Here is a 16,162-nt window from a genome sequence, read left to right on the forward strand (position 1 = left end):
TGAAATCTTCATGGTTGGTATTTTTGGTGATATTCACACATTTAAAGATAACATGAAGAAATTCTGAGATCTCCAGTGTGGTTACAAAATCTGAAATGGCTGTTTTGCAGCAATTCATTTTGACAGATAAACTTCCTTTATAAATATCTAAGTCAGTCAATGCAAAAAATTTGTGGAGAAAATGAAAGAAAAGGAAATGGATAGAAAGATTAAAGGTGATAATCGCACAACTGAATTCTAAGAAATTTTGAAGCTGTGGGTTGGCAGCAAAGATGGAAGGAAGTTTCCAGAATCAGCAGTTTTGTGTTCACACTTGAAGTCAAACATTGTGAAGCTGTAGTGTTGTGCAAGTGCGTGGGGAAGGGAGGTGATATATAAAACAGTGGTGAGCAGAGCAGCTCCAGAAGTTCCTGTTGGCAGTGAGAGAGCAACCTCAACAGACCACTGAACTGTAAGTTTGAAATCAACTGAATTAAAATACAATAAAACATTTCATTTTAATTAAGTTGCTCTATTTTGGGGAATTTGTTATTTGATGAATCACTCTTTATGAAACACGTGTGAGATATTGCTCATCTTTAAAACATTATATTGACGTTTATATATTGATCCTGACGTAACTATTTTTTTTAATATGTTTTCAGCTCTGAGGAGCCATGGACTATCTGAGTGAATTCGATTTTAACACTACTGGCCTTCTCGACTATAATTTCACACTTCCTGAGATCCCTGACACTTTGATTCCTGAGATTCAGCCAATTCAGATCGTATCTCTGGTCTTGTACGCCCTGGTTTTCCTGCTCGGGGTCCCAGGAAACGCTATAGTGGTATGGGTGACCGGCTTCTGCATGCAGCGCTCTGTCACCTCCATCTGGTTCCTCAACCTGGCCCTGGCCGACCTGCTGTGCTGCCTGTCCCTGCCCCTGCTCATGGTCCCTCTGGCGCACGACGACCACTGGCACTTCGGCCCGCTGGCCTGCACGCTGGTCAAAGGCTCGTTCTACCTGGTGATGTACTGCAGCGTCCTGCAGTTGGTTCTGATCAGCTTGGACCGCCTCGTGCTGGTCACCAGACCCGTCTGGTGTCAGAACAACAGGCGGCCGCGGTACGCCGCTTACGGGTGCGTGGCCGTGTGGGGTCTGGCCCTGGTGGGAAGCATCCCCCAGTTCGTTTACGCACGCGAGATCTCGCCCGGTGAGGACAAGCGCGAGTGCGTGATGGCGTACACGATACGCAGCGTGTGGCCCGTCACCGTCACACGCTTCTTGATGGGCTTCGTCATCCCCTTCCTGGTCATCGTGGGCTGTCACCTGGTGGTCTACAGCCGGGCGGAGCGGGGGATTACGCGCGGGCGCACCCGCTCCAAGCGCACACTGCGCGTCATCGTGGCCGTGGTGCTGAGCTTCTTCCTGTGCTGGCTGCCTCTGCACATAATGGACTTCCTCCTGCTGTCCACCCCCAGACACGACCCGCGCAGGCCCCGCATGTACCTGGCGCACGTGCTGGCGCTGTGCCTGGCGTACTTTAACAGTTGCCTCAACCCGCTGCTGTACGTGTGTCTGGGCCGCGGATTCAAGGACAGCGTGAGCCGCTCCATGCGCAACATGCTGCACTTCATTAGCGAGGAACCCAGCGCGAGGCATACCGTCACCCTCACCGACACCAAGACCACCAGCAGCAGCAGGGAGGTGACCAAAGTATGATCCAAATAGAACACTTTTTTACGAAACTGTCTCACCTCTGCTGAGCCTCAACAGAAATCATTCAGATCAACGTTGAATTCTGCTTCCCTCTTTGGCATTGACCTCAGATTACAACAGTGGTTCTAAAGTGTCAATGGAGGGCGAAGGAGAGCTTCAGGTTTTGCTCTTTTTGCTATGAAGAGGAAAATATAATACGAGAAGATGACAGAATTTATATTACCTATATTATCATATGACTCATGTATGTATAAGTGTATACGTGTGCATACTTGGATCTGGATGAGTTATGTTGTGAACATATATTTTCATGAAATACAAATGTAATTATTTATGTAGATTATCCACAATGGGTTTATATACGGATATGTATGTGTGTCAGTGTGCATATGTGACAGCACACTTTTTTTTATGTCTGAAACTAATTAAAGAAAACATTCAGTCGACAATTGGACGTTTTCCTAATCAAAATAATCTATAGTTTGACCGTCCATCTTGTTGTTTTCATTATCAAAAGGGAAAAGGTTTTTTTTTATCCTGCAAAATGTCATCCTTCTAATTTGCATATTTCTCATGCTATGCACCAAACCCTTAATCTCTCTGCCCGAAATCCTTGGTTTTATTATTTGTAAATATGTATTTTTATGTTTCTTAAGAAAATACAACAACCCAAGAAGGAAACAGGGTAGAAATAACAATTCTAAAGTCCCAGTTTCATCAGTTTGTGATTTATAAATGATATTTCAGCCATAAATCTGTTCAAATGTTTCCTATCTGTGGAAAACTGAGGAAACTTGATATGAAAGTTGGTGGAAGAAACAGAACATAAAAAGATAGAGTGGTGGTTTCTGTCTGTACCACATTCCACATGCTTGGCCGAGTGAGGCTTTATGGGAGAAAGATGGACATCCAGAGACACAAAAAAACAAGACTAATGGTCACAGAATCTGTCAGAGCTAAGGCCAAAAATAGAGCTCTCGTAATGCATCTTTTACTTTATATATGCTTTGTTTATAAATATATGACCAAGTGAAGTGCTGCCTGCAATACCAGAGTCAAAGTTTGTATCAAAGGAATTAAATGTTTGAATATTTCATATTAATGTTAAAGAATATGAAAAGAATAGCTTCACAAGGGAGAGAGAGTCAGGCAGTTCCAAGTCCTTAAAACCCACCATGTCCCTACAGTGGCAATAAGAGATCTACTTTTAAAGTTACGGCCTCAAGTCTTTGAGCAGAACAAGTTAAAGCACACCAATGGTCAAAATATTTATGTTTTGAACTGACCAGCAAGGAAATCTGATCTATTGGTGACTTGACATTGTTGAAAGGATTTATACAAAAATGTACAGAGCTTTAATGCATCACAATTAAAATCTGTTTTATATCAGCAGCCTGGAAAGTTGTTTTTTTTTTAATGTTGTTTTTTTTTTTATGGTCTTTGCACCGCTCAATAAATATTAAAATATTTATGTTATAGAAGGTTAGTCGCATCTTTCTTTATCATAATGTTCTAATATTCTGGTCTTGGAGATTTTGGTGCAAGTTTTTTTTGTGCAGCCTTTCCTGTATGCTTTTCAGTGACACATGCGTAATTACTATCTGATTGCTGGAACTGTTGCTCAATCTGCTCAGTTTGCTCAATCTCTCTGTGACTTTTTATGCCACATAATTCAACACTTCTGCTTTTCTCTGACCATAAGGAATTTTTGCCACTGAAAACAAAGGCAATATGCATTCAATTTCAAGTTAAATCCCGGAAATATTCTGTCAATATTTGATAACAATACAGAGAGTTGATAAATACATAATCCTCTGTAGTGACTTGGCTAGTTTCTCTCTTGTGCAGTTCTGCTCTTCAACCACAAGAGGCCGACACACTTCATATGTTGTGTGATGGTTCAAACGATGGATCCCCTCATCGATGAGACCACTTGAGTGTTAGAGATGTATCTGTCCGTTTGACAAATTAATGAACTCTTAACATTGTAATAAATGTAAACCCAGTGCCAGACAATTCAGAATGAGGGAAACAATAAAAATGTGTAAAAGTAACAAATTCAAAAGCAAAAGTGTTTTTATTTACAAACTACATTCATTCCAAAACAAGGCCACATGATGGTATATACAAAAAAACATACTTATTTACAGAGTGTCATTGTGTGTTTCAGTGAAATTGTGCACTTCTTCATACTGTAAGTTATAGGCATGCATTAATATACACTGGTCCCTCAATGAAATCAAAATTTTATGGCTGACTCACAGGTTTCAGGCTATATGAGCTCATTGGTCCCAACATGAGCCAACAGAAGAAGAGAGATAGTGGACAGCTCACTTCTATGAGAATCAATGTAAAAAATAAAAAATAAAGATTCTCAATCAGCTCAGACACTTTGAGTCAGTATGAGTGCAGGAAGAAATTTTTTTTTGTACCTGAAACACTGAAATGATAAAAGTGGTTCTGGGGTGTTTTTATTGTTCTTGTGTTTTCTGTGTTTATGAAAAAGAAATCCCTAAATTTGGAACTAAAATGTGGAAACATGTGGAAAGTGCCTAGAGCATGTGAGTTAATTGTACAAAGTGGTGGAAAATGCTATATAAGTGAAATCCATTTACCATAAAAAAATAAAAAAATAGATGGTAGAAATAATTAGCCATAGTTCTTTCATTAATTGAAGATGAAACCAATTCATATTAATTGAAAGAAAAAAACAGGCAGCATGGTCAGTCACTTAGCTTCAATACGGTTCATCTCAAAACAGTGTGACTTGGCAGTAATTATCATCCATTAGAGCCACATCATAGCCATTACTCTCCTGTCTGATGGCTGCCGGCTATGAGATAAATACAACCAGACACTACAGATTAAGGATCTCTGAGTAGATCTTAAATCACTTCCCTTAATGCCTTCCAATAGGAGCAAACTGTAGTTTGAGGTAGACTCATTGTTGGGTCTAGGATTTCTATCATATATTAAAGATGCAGAACTTGATATAAAGTTCTATTCCTAATATAAACATCACCAGTACTGATCTGACAATAGTTTTGGGACACAGTAGAAGATGTAGTTGGCTTAAAAGAGGTCTGCTTGTGTGCTCACACAGTTGTCATGACTTTGAGCGACCCTGAGCGGAATCTGAGTATCTTTTTCTTGAGAGCGTGCGATGCCTTGATCTTGACGAAGGCTTTTGGTTGAGAGGGGGCATTGGCACTGGCTTGAGGTGAAGGAGAGGATGACGAGGAGGTGGAGGCAAGACGAGGGGGCAGCTGCTGAGGCCACACCAGCCCGCCGCTCTCGTCTGAATCGCTAGACAGTGAGCTTGAGGCCGGGGAGTACACCTCGCTCATGCTGGACTCTGACTCCACGGGGGCGGCGGCAGCGTACCCCTCCTCTCCCCGGCAGAGAGGTGCCCTGTCTTGCAAGTCTTGGTGCCACCGTGGGGCGCTCTGCTGCTGGTGGTTGCAGGAGTGACCGTGGCGAACTTTCCGAGGGGGTCGCCGATGTGCCTGCCCTCTCTGGGTCTCTCCCTCGTCCTGGCTGAGCTCCAGGTTGGAGCACCAGCGTCGGTTGCCATTGTGGCCGTTGCTGCTGACCTGTGGTCCAGTGACCTGGCTATGGTTCTGAGCAGCATGCTCTCTGCCTTGGTGCCTCTCGGAGGTGCTGTACCTCCTTTCCGGCAGTGCCCGCTGACCCAGGAGGCTGTTTTCTGACTGGGACCGACCAGTCTTGCTGCTAGATTTCTTGGCTCTCGGTCGCTCATTGTGGCTTTTCTTCGATGTTTTGGACTTGGAGTTGAGGTGGTCAGGAGAGGTGGGAACCCGGTTGTGCTTTGGTTGCTCTGGGACATAGTGTCTGGGAGAGCGCACTGGGGCATGGCAAGCTTGTCCAGGGATATACTGAGCACTAACTAAATTGTGCATGTGATGAATAGGGGGTTGTAGATGTAGATAATGCTGGGGGGATGTGGGTTCATAACAAAGGTCAAGAGCCCCAACACCACAGTTAGGATCCAGTGAGGGCAAAGGTGATGGTAACCTCCCAGCCAGTGAGTGTGGCCTGGACTGGGGGTAGGGCAAAGCCAAATAACAGTCCTCTTCCAAAGATGGGGCCTCTCCTCCACAGGCCTCCCCTTCCAGCAGGTCACAACCCCATCCCTGGCTCTGAGGGTTTGCCGAAAGGTCAACATGGGGCTGAAGGTGAGCGTCAGGATGGTGCTGCTCCCTTGTCAGGGAAGGAGTTCTCCTGTGTAGGGAGCCGTGTCCAGAGGCACTGCTGTACGGGGGGTCCGGGTTCAGAGTGGTGCGGGGCTGACTCGGCCGTGGCGAGAGGGTGTGACGCTGAATAAGACTTAGGATATAACCTTCTACTCTGAAAGCCTGCTGGTAGTCCTCCTCAGTGACCTGATCCTCTGCTGGTTGCTCCTGCCAGGTGTGGGTGCTCTCAGCGGGCTCCCACTGCCAGGAGTCCATGGCCACGCCCTCCTCAGCGATGCCCTCCAGAGGCGGGTAAGGGGCCGAGAAGGAGCGAGGTAGGGTGGGGCGTTGAACTGGCACATCAAATTCTCCATTCAGCATGAGTGGGTCTCCTAATCAAGAGAACACCATATGGTCAATTTCTAAAAGTGGCACAAACATGTAGATGTAAATAACAAACACATGTTAAAGTTATGGGTCTGTGGAGCTCCTGGTCTCCTAATGTCAGCTGTGAAAAAAATGCTATTATCACAGAATGTTTAGTATATTGCTTCAGTTTACTATTTTAGTGAGCATACATTAATAACATGTTAAAAAAAATGCAGGTAATACTTCAGCAAACATCATTATTTATGAAGCCATGTGGTCACAAAGCAAAGGTTTTTAGTTTTATTTTTACAAGTTTGTTAGTGGTGTGAAGGAAGATGACTGGAGCTCTGCAAAGTTTCAGGACTCGACATCTTGGTATGAAGGAATTTCCTCTCTTCGGAGCTTTCCACAGTTCAGATATAAATAAGCTGCAAAAGTATGTCATGGTTTATCCGATGCTTCGCAGACACAGCCTATCTTTGATTGAGACACACTCGCTCTGGCAAGACCCTTTGTTGGCATGGTCACCCACGGGCTGCAGAGATAATAGACCCAGTCTCTGGACACAAGGGGCCTGATGTTCATTCCAGCAGAACCGCCCTCTGACTTTAGTGAACACAGAAACATGACTTCATGTTTTTGTAGAGGTAGAAATGCACGCTGCAGGGAGAATAGCATATATTGTGCTTGCCTGCATACTTTTGTGAATGTGTCTTTCCGAGAAAAAAAACCATTACGTATGTGTCCAGAAACTCACTGAGAAGCATACATGTCTGAACCAAGTCCCAAAATTCATTCAACAAACAATGTAGATGATAAATCACACTTTCAATCAGGAATTCTCATTTATAGCATCCTGTGCTCTCAATAAGAAGTGAATAATTTGTGCAGGTATGTGTATGTTTATGTTATCTGTCTGTGATGAAATCAAGACCTGGGTATACTGTGACCTTGAGGTCAGCAGAGATAGCTTTCAGAAACTTATGCATGCACTCAAACCTGGTTAATGTCTGTGCAGAAGATGTCTGGCGGGATGCTACTCAGTTTTGTACCAAGCAACCAGATCTATCATCCTCATGCCTCTGTACTTCAAGATTGCTTTAAGTTTTCTTTCATATGACCCAGATTTAGATAAAGCGAGTATAGATGATGGATGGAATACATAGTATCCATGAGAGATCACATTCAACCACACCTCAGTATTTCCACATCTGTTTTACTTACCCACAGACTTGGGCCTGTCATTGGTGTAGGTCCAGGAGGAGACGGTCTCTGCAGGCTCTGTTGAGCAAGACTTTCCTTTCGGAGACTGACCCTCGCTTGACTCATAGAAACCTGGGACATATGAAGAGCCAGAAGGAATTACTGTCTTGTTTATCATAGCTTACTCATCCTTCCAGCTATGTAAACATATGCAGACACTCATTTCCCAAATAGGCCACAAAGCAGAATTACTAGGAACTGGAGCATGAGTGAACAATAAGAGCAGAAACAAATTACAAAGTCGTTACATCTGTTTTCTGACATATAAAGAGAAAATATAGGATTTGCTGGATGGAGCAGCAATACAATGCAAAAAAACAAGGTTAGTGAATTTTCTGAAAGACAGGAAATTACCAAGTGCATTTGCATTTAGATAAGGCCTAATTATATGCATGACAGAGCTGCAATGGGAGAAAAGGTGTCCGAGGGGCTGCAGACGTACCAGAACTTGGCCGACTGTCACCGGTGTCTCCTCCTCCTCCTCCTTCTCCTCCTCCTCCTCCTCCTCCTCCTCCGCCCTGGACTGCATCACAGCTGCCGTCCTCGGTGTCGACCCTCAGCTCTCCCACCTGCTGTTCCAGCGCCTGCATCAGACCCCATGGGGAACTCTGAAGAGCACTCTGAAAAACAAACACACTCTGTCACAGACTGTTTCTCTGCGGTCTGCTCCGTAATGTGCTGTAGATAAATAATCCTTTTTGAGTGGGCAGTGAGAGGCAACAATTAGCCATTTTAACAACAAAGCAAAAAAGTTCCAACAGTCTTTGCAGTAAAATTGCTGGTTTGCAAAAAAGAAAAAAGAAAAAAGAAAAACTAATTGGAGACACACAGCTGTCGATCCTTCACGGCTGGTTTCTCCAGCTGCACACCCTCTTGTTGTGTTTCACACGCAGATACTCATCAGTCACTTGCTGAAATTCCAAATATTTTGTACTCTGCGGGGATGAGCTGAATATCCAGTTGTCATTAGGTCAAGCTCAAAAGAGTTGCCACTGGAGCAAGTGAATCCACCAATGATTCAGTAGATTTAACACATGGGGGGGCTTCAGTCATGGAAAATTGTTTAGCGTTTCCCAGCTCGCAACAATATAGAAAAATACACCAAATGATTATACACAACTTGTCAAAAGGAGTAAAGCTGCAGCTCAGATGTGGGGGCTGGCCCTAACTCGGAGCTAAAATACAAGTGTGGCCTTCACATGCAGCCACGTACACCATCTATATCTGTCACTATACACAAGCCAGCTTCCAGGCCATGCAGTCAGTTGGATCATGAATAATTCAGGCATCTGTGAGGGGCAGGGACACGTTTTCTTATGTGGGAAGGCACACACACACACACGCACGCACGCACACACACACACACACACACACACACACACACACACACACACACACACACACACACACACACACACACACACACACACACACACACACACACACACACACACACACACACACACACACACACTTGCTTGCTCATACAATTCAGAAAGGCCACACAAAAGGACAATGGACAATGCGATAAACAACATGGAGGCAATTTTGCATGCTCTTGCATTTTTACATAAAAGCAGAAACAAATAAAAGAAACCACACACACACACACACACACACACACACACACACACACACACACACACACACACACACACACACACACACACACACACACACACACACACACACACACACACACACACACACACACACACACACACACACACACACACTGCAGAGACAGTGCAGCAATATTGGACATGCCACCTCAGGCGACCTGACAATTTTCACCAGTTTACATAATCTGACACATGTTCTAACATCTGCAGACATTTTGCATGCAACCGTGTCGGCATCAGTTAAAACATGCACACACGCACACACGCAGGCACGCAGGCACACACACGCGTTCATTAAGAGACTTCATTACCAGAAGATTGAGCATGCCCTCATAACCAGGTGACACTTTTTACTTTACAACCTTGCAGTGATGGAGAGCCTGTCAGAGAACTGCTGCAGGCTTCTGCACCTCCTGAGCATCATCTTTGCACTCTAATGGGTCTGAGCACATTAAATGTTGCCTATAGGAAGGTACGCTTGGCTTCTGGGGCACAAAAAAAAAAAAAAGATCCAGAACAATCATCAGAAAATACAGTATAGTGAGGGAGATTTTTTTTCTTCTGCTTTTCTTTTTTTACCATTATGCACTTACACTTAGGATCTTTTCGAATGTGCCTCCAGCCCGAGTGTGAGGTTTCTATATTTCATAGGTCATTACATGTCATGTTCCCCGAAATCATTAGCATTTCACCAACGTTCGCCAGCGTTTTGTTTGCTGGTCAAACAAAGGTCATAACACTGTTATCTCCCTTGATTGTGCAGCTATTAAAACTACACCACTAAACATGAACCATTCAAAGTGACAAGTCTGGATTACGACACTCGGATTCTGCATACCATGATAGCAAGGTAGTATTTGTAGGTCATAATCATATTTATTACACTGATGTGACCAATAGAGGAATTTTTTTGGCCATAGTAAAAACGAACAGATCAACAAAGAAAATAGGATATTTACAAAGTCTACACACAGGTGTCTGAATGTATTAAAATAACCATTATCAATTGTGCCTTTCTTTCTATTCTAGTGTCAAGCAGGATTAATTGTATATTATGCTGCTGAAGTGCAAAATTGCAGGTTTGCAACCACACTGTAAATTTATGAGAATGCTAAAAACAGGGTTATTCATTTGATAAAGATGACTTGGACAGATTTAAAAATGCATAAAGCTCCAATATATTTTAACAGGTCAGTCAGAGATGCCTATTGAAAAAAGCTCACTCTGGCTCAAAGTGACCCCTTCGCCAATCGGTGATTGAGCTCGAACCACTTTGTCCCGCAAGCTACATATGGTGGCAATAGAAACACAACTGAGGGGCAATGGATCCAAGCCTTTTCACACAACCGCTTCACCCTAAACACACTCATTTCTTTTGTCTTGACAAAGCTGCTTATTGTCTTACTGTAAACAAAGAATTAGCATCATTACATCAATATGTTCTGTATGGGAGAAATGAAAAGCCAGGCCGAGCTTTGTTTGAGTTTCTCGAGTGGGTTTCCGAAATGTCTGGGAGGAGGGGAACCTATTGGAAATCAATGAATCAATGAAGGAGCTCCACACAATTGATTGCCTGTGTGACTGCATCCACAAAGAGCTCATTGTCAGCACACACACACACTCACACTCACACACATATGCACACACTGCACATGTCACGACACAGGTCATTAAACCATAACCCTGCAGAAAAAAACCCCAACAACAAATCTCTGTGGACGGACAAAGGCCTTCATACTGTAGCAGGGCTCATATTGCAGGCTGTGTCTGGACTGCACTCTGTTATTACTGGTGTCACACAGACTCCCTGACAGTCACACGGTATCATTGCTATTTTACTGCATCCTGTGCCCCATGTTGGCTGCTGGGGGAGGGGAGGGAGACAGAGGACACTGTGCAGCCACACTCACTTAAGATGTGACACAGCGGGTGTACAAAACATCAGGACAACCAGTTCGGAATCCAGGTGAACCCCGGTAAATCCACAACAATACTATAACTGTGTAAAAGGTGGCTTTTGCATTATTTTTAGGTGTACATTACAAAAAATAGGACAATTTTTGGGGGCTTTAAAGGATAGAGACAAAATAGAGCAGTCGACATACAAAGACACATTGTGATTTTGTCACACAAAAGGTTTCTTGCAGGAGAGAAAGGACTTGGCAAGGTATGGATCTTGGCAGTTTTAAATAGGCCTGCAGAGCAGACCTCTAAACCAGTTAATGGCTGGCGGGGTTTGGAACAATATTGCCAGGATATGGAAATCCATGGAACAGGGCACACAAGGCATGCAGCCGCACTGCTGGACCCTTTATAATTAAAGCAATGTAGAGACTGGATTCAAACTGAGAGGTCGGTGGGAGGCCGGAAACACACACACACACACACACACACACACACACACACACACACACACACACACACACACACACACACACACACACACACACACACACACACACACACACACACACACACACTTTCCCCCTTCCCCCCCCTCAACTCTTCTGATCTCTTATTTCGCCAGAAAAATGAAGACATTCAATGTCTTATTTAAATAAGATTCATGTATATTTAATGATATTTTTTCAAAATAAATTCGAGAGAGCAAGACGCTTGTACACACAGTATGCACTTAACCACAGTGAATTGCATTTGTTAATACACTCAGTCCTGTGTACACTGAGGCTTGCGAGCTTGGCAGCAGGGTGTGTTGCACTGAAAGGAATCCCCAAAGAGAGACGTGCACCAGGCTGTGCCCCCTGCAACTGACAGCCGGTCCGGGGTGTGTTCAAAAAAGATGTCTGCAAATGCAATATGCCTGGTTTGCCTGTGTATAAATAGTGTAAAAGCAAAAGTGCACCAAAACTCTGTTTTTGGTGTGTGTGTAAAAAGAAATCAGAGGAGGATTTGTGCAAATGATAAGTCACTGCTGGCACACTAATAGCTGATACTCTCACTAATGATGTGCTGCTGTGTTAACACAAGGATACTCAAGCTGATTGATGATGAGCAATGGGTGAAGACAGAAAACAAAAGCTACAGCAGACACAAGCATCAAATCTTGCAGGGTATGTATTCATGCTTTACTGCAGAGACCTTTGCCATGTGCCCACAAACCTTATTTATGTAGTTAACTCTGTTTTTCTTCACCGGATGAGATGAAACGTACTCAGAGCGTGGGTTTTCTAAGATAAACACTCCTCCACTGATGAGTACATGTGTGTCACACAGTCATACACAATTCATACATCCTCTCCAAACATGCTCAGCGGGGTAGCTGAGAGGGAGGTCAGAGTTTCTTGCTTTCCCAGCTGCTGTCCGGCGTCCCACAGCTGTCAACACCTCCACCGCCACCCACTGTATCCAAGAGAAAGAAAAAAAAAAAGTCTCCTCTCCTCTGGAGCCTGTCTGGGGCCACATTCATGTTCAAGGCAGCTCCACACAAGCGTGCGCGCAAGTTGACTGGAGCGCGCAGACACATTCGGTGGTCTCATGGGTCAGTCGTTTTCATGTCACATGCGAACTATACATTTTAGAGACTTTAACCTACATGGTAGATGAGATTGGGGATTTGGGTTCGGACGCAGATGGTGACCTGATATTACGAGGCTTCAATTTGAGACTTCAATTTAGAGTCCTGTCGGGCAGAGATATCCTCCGAGGAGTTTCCCGTGTAATTACTCACACGCTTGGATAAGCAGAACAGTTAATAAACATCGATCCATGGACGCTTGACGCAAAAAAAAAAGAAAAAAGAAAAAAAAGAAAACGGGGAAAATGTGCGGCCCTGCGGGGAAACGCATGTCAGGTTTCTTGAGAATGACGCGCGTGACACAACTGACCGCCCTGCGCTCAAGATACACACAAACTGATTCACAATATGAATACAATAAAAAGCTGGACAAAAAAAAATACAGTACTCTGGAATACAATACACTGTGGCCACCTATGTGCGTCTCTTCCACTCATTGGGGCCACCATTAGTATTCTGCTCCATAAGCGTCTATTGTTAGACCCCTCGACTGAGAAGAGTGGAGGGAGGGAGAGACGGAGGGAGGAAGGAGGTGTGAAGAGGAGGCGGTTGATTTAATTTCTCTTTCACCCTATTTAATAATGGCTTCCTATTGTGGCAATGTTGAGACAGCCTTCAAATGCAGGAGCAACAACCAAACAGAAACTCGAGCGACCCCAAAAATCAACTTAAGCACCACCGGAAAGAGAAAATATCACATCCAACGGCATATATGGTGCTGCTCAGTGGTGCGTAAAAGTTATTGTGGGAGAAGATGCTGTTGTGTGTCGTTACTTAAACTTTCATTGACCCTGTTTTTAAATTCTCTCGTTTATCCATACATCTCTGCGTCACAACTTTGCTTGAGCACCACGATTTAAAAAAAAAAAGAAAAGAAGCGGTTTTATCACTCCACATGGGTGTTAATAGTGACATAAAATGTTAAGCCGTGGAAACAATGACACAGGGTGGAGGAATAATTCACTCTTCGAAGATGTGTCGAGGGCACAAATGAGAGCTTGTTAAGGAGCAGCCAAAAACCTACAAGAGGGAACAATGGGCCATTAAATACTCGGTCTGCGTGCCACAAACTGCGGGTGCTCCACCCCCTGATTTCGTTACCCCACAGGCATAAATCTCAGGCCAAAGCAAAGAAATGCATTACACCCTTTCAAACAGGGACCATATTAATCATGTTGAGTAACTTTTTTTTGCAGCTGGAGGTCACGTCGACACAAAAGGCTCAGCCCAATCCTAAGAGTCCAACCAACGGTCAAGCAGATCACAATGAGGAGACGCTGCAGGCTTTCCCAAACTATGTCGGACTGAGGTGCCTGAGACGGCCAGAGTCACCGCCGTCCTGTATTATTAGGCGTGAGTGAGCACATAAGCACAGCAACTGGATTCAAACACAAGAGCGTAAACTTCTTACCAGCTGTCGCCTCAGAGTCAAGTTTTCCTGTCCCCAGCTGCTGAAACACGCCAGCGCTCCTCTGGTGCCATCCTGAGCCAGAGGGTCCCCCAGAACCAGAGCTCCCAGCACCAGGCACTCCTGCCTCTGCCTGCGGAGCTCCAGCTCACACAGCCCGGCCAGACTCGCCTCCAGGCGCTCCTTGGTCCGACTGCGCTCCGCAGTCACCGGGAACGAGAACGCACGGTGCATGCCCGCCCCGAAAATCCCTGGATTGTGTGCAATAAAAGCGTATTATTCCTCCTATATTGTATTTAGTGTTTGCCCAATTGGCTCAGATTTACGAGGGCAGGCTATAAAGGGCCATGCTGCATCCCATTCCTTGTGATAGTGCGGTTGCCTTGGAGCGGCATGGTGTCGCAGACCGTCGATGCGCTATACATTTTCTGATTCGCAGCTGTCAAACCCAGGCACGGAGCTCCGCCCTCTGCGACCAGCCACGACCACAAAGTGGGGAGTCATCCGCCCCTTTGTAAACCTCATCTCAGCCTTCATTGGACATGAGAGGCTGGTGGGGCGCCGTGCGTAAAAGCCGTCCCATCCCCCTTGATTCATTACTGTGACGCGTCGACCTCACCCATCTTTCCATCTTGGCTTGAGACTAATGGACTACTTCAGGAGAAGCTTATTTCTGGAAGCACAATAAACCAGCGGGTTTTTTTTTTATTACACTGCAGCGATTTAATGTCACCGCAAAGCCATGGAGCGATGAATGGGACTACAATGAGACAGAAATACAAGTGTATAAAGCTGTAAATCGCATAATTTAAATATTGAGCCACCGTGTCATCATTATAATAGTACACAGAATGCAACTTTGAAATGTTGTGATTAATGGTATACTATCTTTGTAATCCATGTAATAAAAACCCTCTGTACTGGTCACCAATCACTGGGTAAACAGAAAGACAATCAGATTTTAAACTATACAATTTACAATCCCCAATTAATGTTAACCATGTTTTTGGATATGCAGAGAAGGAGAACATGCCAATGTGCTTGAACCAGAGACATTCTGACTGAGAGGAGAAAGTCCTTACCAGTGTATTGCAGTGCAGCTGCTTGTTTCTTCTTTGACTTCATTATACTTCCTATTGTTTCAAAAATGACATTTATGTGTCATATACCAACACCAGTAATAGAATACTGTGTGTTCAATTGTCAGCATTTTGATGTTGAGGGGTGTAAATAAATGACAACAAACTTACTGTATGCTTCTGACATCTCCTTTCTCAGGGTTGCCACATGTGGTATGAATATTTGATATAGATAGAGGATCTTATTAATGAGTTGTGGCCTGCCAGCAGTGGGATCCAAACAAGCAGAGCTAACAGAATGTAACTCAGGATTAACAGGTTAAGAAATGGGTGGCTGAAAAGTGGAATCTATATAACCATAATGTAACGTCTGATATTGGACTTTCACATTTTTTATTTAAGATGCTAATTGGAATATCAAATTCTGGTCACTTTATGAGATTTACATATATAATTGACATACATATAAAATATATAGTCAAGAATGAATCTTTTCCACATCTTCCTGCTGCACACTGTGCTGCACAGCTTAAGGATGTAGATGAACACCTTCCCGCATACCATGTTGAAATTAACAAGATAAATTGGATAAAACTAAGACTAGCACTAACACTCGTTTGTTTTATATCACTGTTTGAGGTTATCTCCGGTTATCCTGATCTTTGCTTGTGTTGAGCATAACTCTGATGCATGTCAAATTTCATAAAAGCATCTGCTGGTTTGCAAAATGCAGATTAAAAATCCTTTTTATTGTTGCACATACTTCACAGGCATGTAAGCTTTGTCATTATTTACACTGCCAACTCCATAAAGTGAAGATGGAGCACTCAGTTTGCTTATACAGCAGAGACCTTGGTAATTAATAGGTAATTTATGCCACTGTTATTAAAGTGAGCCAACAGGGGGCCATGCACTAGGTGTGGACAGACTGCTTTGGTTGCGCGAGCTTCTTATAAAGCTCGTACTGTCAGTACAGCTCCCAAAATAACAATG

General features: G+C 43.9%; 2 protein-coding genes across 2 annotated transcripts; one reads left to right on the forward strand and one right to left on the reverse strand.

The window, feature by feature from the left end:
* Window positions 1–417: 417 nt before the first annotated feature.
* c5ar1 (complement C5a receptor 1) lies at window positions 418–3,721 on the forward strand. Its single transcript, XM_080504262.1, has 2 exons — window positions 418–451; window positions 645–3,721. Exon 2 carries the CDS (start codon window positions 657–659, stop codon window positions 1,701–1,703), a length of 1,047 nt encoding a protein of 348 aa, XP_080360388.1. The 5' UTR covers window positions 418–451; window positions 645–656; the 3' UTR covers window positions 1,704–3,721.
* A 180-nt stretch (window positions 3,722–3,901) lies between these two features.
* LOC308139105 (dapper homolog 3-like) lies at window positions 3,902–14,367 on the reverse strand. The gene is made up of 4 exons (XM_080508449.1): window positions 14,094–14,367; window positions 7,968–8,145; window positions 7,487–7,597; window positions 3,902–6,285 (listed from the first exon to the last, which is right to left on the reverse strand). The coding sequence occupies exons 1-4, from the start codon at window positions 14,322–14,324 to the stop codon at window positions 4,796–4,798; spliced, it is 2,010 nt and encodes a 669-aa protein (XP_080364575.1). The 5' UTR covers window positions 14,325–14,367; the 3' UTR covers window positions 3,902–4,795.
* Window positions 14,368–16,162: the final 1,795 nt, after the last annotated feature.

The sequence above is a fragment of the Blennius ocellaris genome, assembly GCF_963422515.1.
Source record: "Blennius ocellaris genome assembly, chromosome: 2".
In the NCBI taxonomy this organism is placed as follows: Eukaryota; Metazoa; Chordata; class Actinopteri; order Blenniiformes; family Blenniidae; genus Blennius; species Blennius ocellaris.

Bases quoted from the DNA above. Each gene is read 5' to 3' on its own strand.
- c5ar1 (XM_080504262.1), top strand. From the start codon at position 657: ATGGACTATCTGAGTGAATTCGATTTTAACACTACTGGCCTTCTCGAC.
- LOC308139105 (XM_080508449.1), bottom strand. From the start codon at position 14,324: ATGCACCGTGCGTTCTCGTTCCCGGTGACTGCGGAGCGCAGTCGGACC. The intron at 8,146-14,093 runs GTAAGAAGTTTA...TTTGTTTTTCAG, and splicing joins TGACTCTGAGGCGACAGCTG to AGTGCTCTTCAGAGTTCCCC. The intron at 6,286-7,486 runs GTAAGTAAAACA...TCTCTTGATTAG, and splicing joins TGACAGGCCCAAGTCTGTGG to GAGACCCACTCATGCTGAAT.